Raw genomic sequence first — 8,313 nt, 5'->3', positions numbered from 1 at the left:
ATATTTAAATGCTTTGAGACCGACCTCGGAGCATCACGGAGGATTGTTACTCCGCGGCATCGAGGGGCACGTTAGAGGATACCGCGGCATCCCGCGGCCTGCGCCGTATTGCTCCCTGGTGCGCCGGCCGCCAGGCGGGCGCTCGCGGTATCGCGGGGGATTTTACCTCGCCGGTGTGCGCTGCGCGGCGTAAATCCTCCTCGGTGATCTGCGCTGTGCTGTGCCGGTTTGTGCAGGCCTTAACCCAATAAGTCACATTTAGTACTAAGTTTCTCTAAAAATGCAACTTACTATGCTAATTTGACTGGATAAATCAAGCTAGCATTCAGCATGCTTTGTACATGCAAAGAAAAACAGTGTGGTCTTGCCTTTACATACAAATATTAGGAGCCATGGTCTGGTTCCTGTTCTTCTGTGGACATGGTCCTTGGAGGTGCAGAGTGGTTTAACTGAGAGAACACTTCTTTTTCTCCTAAAGCCAGCGGGTCAGGCTGGGCATCAGAAGATGGAGCATAAACCATCATGGGGGATGGGGATGCTGGACGCACAGTACCTGTTCCACCTGTAGCCTCTTGCTCCTCTAAGAACCTGTCCATATAATCTGTATGTCCTGGATGAAGAGTATACTTTTTCTTCTCTAACCTAGCTTTGTTAGCAAATATATCATGTCGTTCTGTCTTCTTCCATATGTAATAGAACTGTACCAGTTCACCAACAGACCGAGTCCTTACTTTGTTTTGCCTTATCAGGTGAAAATCTTTACCGTGAGCTTTAAGGCCATTTTCAAAATTACGGCATTCTTCTTCAGACCACAAGCTGGCATGTGCTGGGGTTTGGGCAGAGATGCGCCGTCGCCGGAGAGCCTCCTCTACATTGTGACCGCACTGCTGCAACAGGAACAGGGCCTCTTCGTCATCCCGCAGCTGCTTTCCTTTAGGCACTGCTTCAACTCCATTGCCACAGTTTAATGCATTAATTTTCTTCATGTAATCTTCAATAACATTTTCCTCTAGGACAGTAGGGTTCCAGAGCAACTTATCCTCATTTTCATACGGCAGTGCATCATCATAGCTACACAAGCCCTCTGGAATGCCTGCTTGGAAATCACTACCAACCATTATAGTTTTCTTCCAATCATCTTCATCGGGGCTGTAGTCATAGTCTTCTTCTTCTTCTGAGGGGGGCCGAGAGCCGGAGCGCAGGCATCTTGTCGCCTCAGGGCTTGTTGTCTCTGTGTACAACTGCTGCAGTTCAGACTCAGGCTTCTCTACTTCTTCGGGAATGGGCTCAGGTATGGGTTCTGGTGCTGGCTTGTCCATATTCTTGTCTAAGCCGTACAAGGCTAGCAACTCATCCAAAGGCATGTCCCCTTCACGTTGCAGGCTGTTCAACTCCGCCTTAGGATCCTGTTGCTCCCCTGCCGCCAACGCTTCCTCTTCCTCCAACGTGCGCTCGTCGTCGAAGTCATTCACCATCATATCAACAGTAGGCTCGAAGAGAGACTTGTCGCTCCCCACGTCCATACTGGCATCGTGTTCGCTTACACTGGTCACCAGCGCGCAATCAGTCATGACTACAGCCACCACAGGGCACAGACCAGCAGTGCCGCCGAAGATCACATCACAATAACATTCTCGCTAACTTTGAATTCTACAGCTGTCTCATAAATTAGACTACTATAGCGTATAAAATATACCAAGAGAATAACATTTAATGCTAATTTTAATGCGAAATACTATAAACCAAACAAAAATATTTTGACACGAAATGGTACATGGCTGACACTAAATGTTGCCACTGGGCTTACACTACGTTTTCTACCATTCATGGTTGTAAAAAAAGCTAAAGTTATGCCGGCTACATACGTAACGATAAATCGTTGCGATAAAACTGTGCAGTCCGACTGTGCAGATAAATCGAACCGTGAGTATTACAAATCGTTACGATAAATCGTTGATCGGTGGCAGTTGCAAATTATATCAGAAAAATCGTTGTCGAAGCGAACTGCACAGTTTTATCGTTGCGTGTGGATGGCGACCGTTCATTTCGGCAGTACTTCACGTCGCTCGCTTGTGTGCGCACGTGGGTTACCTATTATTCAAGTAAGTACATTAATGAAAAAAATAAACTTTAGAATTTGGAAAGTAAAGAAAGTGAATTAAACTAACATTTATTATGTGTAATCAAATATATATACTGTTACTGTCTATCCTTCGGGGCCCCCTGAGGAACGGGGCCGTGTGTGCACGGGCCCCGTGTGCCCTTATGGTCAAGACGGTACTGCATTTAGTGCCAGTGACCCGATAGTAGGGTTCTCTGCTCTGTTCGTAGTCGCTGTTTTTACAAGCTTTTATTTAGTTTCACCTGACTGTTGTCTGTCTGTTTGTCGGTCTGTAATCAAATCTAGCAAGTTAAATTTGATCCACTTCCCGGTTTCCGATTGAGCTGATTTTTTTTTGTATTTGCATTGTATTTGTAATTTGCATGTATAAATCGGATGACAATCCAATATTATGGCACCATTGAGCTGATCTGAGGATGGAGACAGGAGGTGGCCGGCAGGTGATGAAACAACGCAACCTAATAGTGTTAGGGGTTTTTATAATTGTCTTGATGAGTATTAGTTGTCTGTTGTAAGAAAAGTACAGTCAGCAATAAAAGCTTGTACCAAAAATGAAATTTTTGGCAAAAACTTATTTATGTACTTACGGGATTTTTCATGGTATGGCTTTACCTACATTATACATTTGTATAATAGAGAAATCATAAATCTAACTCCAAAGCAGTGCCATTGTGGATGACATGTTGTTTCTGATGAGCTTTGCGGAGAACTGACGATCGGCTCCGATATCGGAGGCGTGTGGAGGCACTAGGAACATTCGATTTATCGCACAGTCGGACTGCACAGTTTTATCGCAACGATTTATCGTTACGTATGTAGCCGGCATTTTATCCTGGCCCCATGAAGTTATATCAAGGGCCCAACGTTTTCTGTTCTCTTTCACGGCGCAGCAACTAGTATCATTTCTCTCCCCTCGCTCTTTTAAAAATGCCGTTTGTCAAAAAAGGACAACCATACTGTTGACAAGATGGACTTCAAATCAAGTGTTGCCTTTTGTGATGCGCCCAGGCTGTGTATGGGTGCGTAAAAGCGTATATGTGTGCTCTTTTAGGGATGTGAAAAGTCGATAAACGCTACACAGCGGAACGAAATAGCGATTAATTGAAGCTTCAATATCTTCGTTAAACATAAACATAATTGAAATGCTAATGGATAATGAATATATTATAATATAATAATATAATTCAATTATTGCGGAACACCTATTTTAGGAGGTATTTATGTATTTTAATTAAATATCTGAACTTTCCCTTGGTTCCCTGCTGGGGCGTGACTATAAAATTGTGATCTGATAACCACAATAAAGAATAAAAGCGTTTTTGTTCATTTTAGGTACCGTTAAACCTTTGAAGTAAAATTAAAATTGCAAGAAATGTCGATAGTTTATCGATATGACTTTATCGACATGGCTACAGCAAGGTGGGCCTCATTGTTAATCGTACACTAAACAAAAGTGGCAACAGTGACAGCTCGCTGAGACACCGTCTCTATATATTATAAGTCTATGAGTTATATTGTTTAAACTGGAGCGAGCTGTCACTTTTTTTGCCATACTAATTTGAACCTTATCACCGAGACAGAAAGTTGTTCGTACCAGACTATAGAAAACGGTCCACTTGAGATAGAAAAACCCGAGCCCTGTGTCTCACTCGCACATGTTGCCAATGTTAAAAAGATACCATTGTGGTAGAAATTATATCCATATACTACTGAAATTCATTACCTTCTTATACTATTTTAGTGCTATATTCCGTTTACAGTTCTGATATCTTTTAAGTAATTTGTTAATTATTATGACGTCAATATTATTAACTGATTAAACCAAGCATGTGCACAAGAAAAAAAGACATTAAATTGAATATGGTAGAAATTGTAGTAACTTTGAATATTATTTAGTATCCCCAACTTGATGACATATTTTTCGTGTATTTACAAAATACCTAAATGGCGCTGCATAGCATTTATTCGTAAAATATTTTAAAAAGTGGTTAAAAAATGTTGTGTGAGCGGTTGTAGAAGTGAAAGCTACGCTGATTGTGGAATATCTTTTCACCACCTTTTCACAGGTAGGTCACAATTATTCAATTTTACGATAAAAATACAAGAATACATTGTCAAACTCATTAGGGTGACCATGATATCGGTACGATTTGGATCGGTCTTACAGAATTGTTATGACGTACTTAATGTAAAAATAGGTTTACCTAAATAGTATACTAATAAATAAAGAAAGATATACTTATTTCGGCATGATTAATTATTCGGTTCACGTAATGAGAGCTATATAATTGCCAAAAATTAAATCCAAAGTCCTTAGACATTACAGACTCATATTTATACATAATATTTAATTACTAAAACGTTAATTCTAACTATTTATATATATGTAATCGATTCTATATAGGTTGGACACACATTTCCGTCAGTATACAAAGGCGGCAAATTTGAAAATTTTGTTGCAATTACAGATCTACGATGACGCTTACGCTTAAATAATAGCTAAAGTATGCAAAAGCGAAGTCATCACTCATCACGTATATGAACACACCATAAGTATGATATTGATAGTGATAGGCAGGCTCACGCAACTAGGAACAAAAAAAGGTTTTGTATGGACTATAGTGACCTAGCCATAGCCAAAAAAAACAAAATAAAACGTCAGTGCTATTCATCTGTCATGTCAACTGTCAGCCACATTGCTTTGTTGTTTATCATGGCGGTTCGTAGGTTTTACTTACGTATTTCTTGCAATTTCTTTTTTAAAAGCCTTCGTTATTTTCCAAAACAGTCAAACGTGATAAGAACATACAGTGAGTCTATAGATTTTGTTTAAATGCCACCGAAAACTAAGTTGTTTCAGTGCGAAATATGTGGAAATTGATACACTCGCGAAAATCGCAAAAAAGGAAGTTTATGGCAAAATTTCCATTAGATGAAGACAGGTAAGTATTGCTTTAGATACTTTTAGCCTTATTTTAGTGTAGCAGGCTATAAACACATCGAAAATTAGATATTTCATATCCACTTTCATTGTGAACTAGGGATGTACTACAAGTATCGATACGAAGTATCGATATCGACTGCAGCCTAATTTTTTATCAATGTAAATAGTAAATAAAATAAAATGAGTGAATTTCCTGGTAACTTGCATACAACATGACTATAATTATTTCTCCGAATATTTTTAGTGGAAAATTATCTGGATGCTGATAAGCAATAATGTGTCAACCCACATTCATTTTTCAATAAGATGTCAACTCAAAAAAATTACGCTTAAAGTTGACATTTTATTGCAAAATGGATGTGGGATGACTCATTTTTGCTAAACACCATCCATCTATCATCTGTGTATTAATGGAATGGACATATTATTATATTATTTTTATTATATTATTTTTGGAATCTAGTAATAGGGGATATTACAGCAATGTTCTGCCGCCAGAGTGCAGCACTACCGACTCTAGAAAATTCATAGACTAACTTATACATACTCTGCCTTAAACTGTTTTTTGACAAGTTTTCACAGACTATAAATTATGACATTGATGCATCAAGGCGGTTTGTTAACAAGGGCCTACCGGTAAACGCGAAAATCGAAATTTAGTTATCTGCCTCTTTATCGCTTGAATGTGCAAGAGTGATAGAGAGGTTAGATAACGAAATTTCGATTTTCTTGTTTCGCGGTAGACCCCCAGATTGTGACAGATAGTGGTAGTGGCGCTACCTACGCAGAGTTTTGCGTAATATTTCCTATTATTTAAGATTTTAACCTAAAATATAAGAAAATGTCTGTGAGTCTGTTTTAATTATTAAATGTTTTCAGATGCAGGCAGTGGGTCAAATAAGTTGTAATGGAAGACTTAATTTTATTATTCAAGACACATTTTCCTCTGTTACCTGTGGACCGTCGAACCGTCGGGATGTATTTTAAATTAATTATATTAAATTATTAAAAAAAATCATTTTATATATTTTTATTTTAACAAATAAAAGTCGTGTTCACATTTAAGTCCAACCATGTATTAGTCCACTCAAAGAACACTATATATAACATACGACTTAAATGTGGACTCGATTCTAACCTGATTTCGAGTACGAAAGGACAATGAGTAATTTTGGTCCATATCCACAATACTTATGAAACCTATGCCAAATGATAGCTTCAATGCTATCATTTATTTCATACTATGCCAGTTAAGTCGAAGTCGCGGGCCAACATGGTCTTTTTTATATAAATAGAACCCAGTACGGCAACGGTTGCACCATAGTATGTTTAATTTTAATGGAAAGAAAACGACACGTTATGCATTTTATTATCATTATATTTATATTAATCAAAAAATAACATAGGTATTATATAGGTATCTAGGTAATTCGCAAGCGTGTAGCCAAGGGCCCAACGTTTTCTGTTCTCTTTCACGGCGCAGCAACTAGTATCATTTCTCTACCCTCGCTCTTTTAAAAATGCCGTTTGTCAAAAAAGGACAACCATACTGTTGACAAGATGGACTTCAAATCAAGTGTTGCCTTTTGTGATGCGCCCAGGCTGTGTATGGGTGCGTAAAAGCGTATATGTGTGCTCTTTTAGGGATGTGAAAAGTCGATTTTAATCATGTTATATATCGATAAACGCTACACAGCGGAACGAAATAGCGATTAATTGAAGCTTCAATATCTTCGTTAAACATAAACATAATTGAAATGCTAATGGATAATGAATATATTATAATATAATAATATAATTCAATTATTGCGGAACACCTATTTTAGGAGGTATTTATGTATTTTAATTAAATATCTGAACTTTCCCTTGGTTCCCTGCTGGGGCGTGACTATAAAATTGTGATCTGATAACCACAATAAAGAATAAAAGCGTTTTTGTTCATTTTAGGTACCGTTAAACCTTTGAAGTAAAATTAAAATTGCAAGAAATGTCGATAGTTTATCGATATGACTTTATCGACATGGCTACAGCAAGGTGGGCCTCATTGTTAATCGTGCACTAAACAAAAGTGGCAACAGTGACAGCTCGCTGAGACACCGTCTCTATATATTATAAGTCTATGCGTGTAGCATACTACACTATTTAAGTATGTTATGTTGGTACTATTGTTCTTTGACAGTTCTATGTCGTACATTGATCATTGTCGTACATGATTGGATAACCAAACATATACACAGACCAATCAAGTCGCTAGTATGGAAGTCCCGTCTCTTAAAACGTAGTGATTATATTCTCTTTGGTGATAGGTATTTTGTTCAATTATGAAGAGCATAAATAGTGTAGGATGCCGGTTTACACAGTTAAATGTAAGTTTTTATTTCGTTGAGTGCTAATATTTTATCATTTTAGTCAATAATCAAGATAATTTCGTGCAAAAACATAAATTGTTACGCTACGCTAGGGCTTGACAAAATGACTAGTATCGATAACCAGTCGGCATAGTAATAATATAAAGTTATTTGCGATACAAGTGTTGAAAGTAGGAATTAAATTTGCAACGAGTGGTGATAAATTAAAACACGACCGAAGGCAGTGTTTTTAATCGATACGATTTGCGAATTACCTAGTTAAGGTACAACTACAACGTTTTACCCGACCCCGGATCTGTCTCGCTCTCTTTTATAGCTGTGTCTTTGATGGACGTACGGCCTTCCTCACAATTGACCATGATCGCATTGATCGCGATCCAATACGTCCATCCCATCTGTAACAGCTTTTATAACGACAAAAAGCTTTTATAACGACTAAATTAAGTAAGGCCCCGTTCGCACGGCAGCTTTTTCAACGCGCGTTAAAAAAGCGTTTGAATGACACCAATGGATAACCATGTATGTATTCACACGAAGGCGGTTTTTAAGCGCGGCGCTTTTTTATCGAGCACTGTTCGATTTTCGGCGTTGAGCGTTGGCGTCAAATTGAATAGAGCATACGGAACTCCGTGTATCTGTTCTCACAAGCGTTAAAAAAGCGCCGGCGCTGCTGTCAGTTGGCTGTCAAGTGTCAATTTTTGGTGTCAATCGTCAAGATTATTATTAGTTTCACCTTAAAAATGTCAACGTATGCTTACAAATTCTTGAAATATTCAAGCTATATTCAAATAATACGTCGTAATAGCAAATAAAGTATGGCTTTGCTGAGATGCGTACGTGGCATTACGACTCACAAGTGATTTTTAAGCGTTCATGTG

The 8,313-nt window shown here is 38.3% G+C and overlaps 1 protein-coding gene across 1 annotated transcript; it reads right to left on the bottom strand.

The window, feature by feature from the left end:
- Positions 1-224: 224 nt before the first annotated feature.
- LOC134791447 (mesoderm induction early response protein 1-like) lies at positions 225-1,806 on the bottom strand. The gene has a single exon (XM_063762472.1). The coding sequence runs from the start codon at positions 1,569-1,571 to the stop codon at positions 384-386; it is 1,188 nt and encodes a 395-aa protein (XP_063618542.1). The 5' UTR covers positions 1,572-1,806; the 3' UTR covers positions 225-383.
- Positions 1,807-8,313: the final 6,507 nt, after the last annotated feature.

This window comes from Cydia splendana, chromosome 1 (assembly GCF_910591565.1).
Source record: "Cydia splendana chromosome 1, ilCydSple1.2, whole genome shotgun sequence".
NCBI classification, from domain to species: Eukaryota; Metazoa; Arthropoda; class Insecta; order Lepidoptera; family Tortricidae; genus Cydia; species Cydia splendana.
Note: the sequence above shows the minus strand (reverse complement) of the source record. Positions and strands in the feature narration are given on the sequence as shown.

What these genes read in the sequence shown, in the direction of transcription:
- LOC134791447 (XM_063762472.1), bottom strand. Translation starts at nt 1,571, where the DNA reads ATGACTGATTGCGCGCTGGTGACCAGTGTAAGCGAACACGATGCCAGT.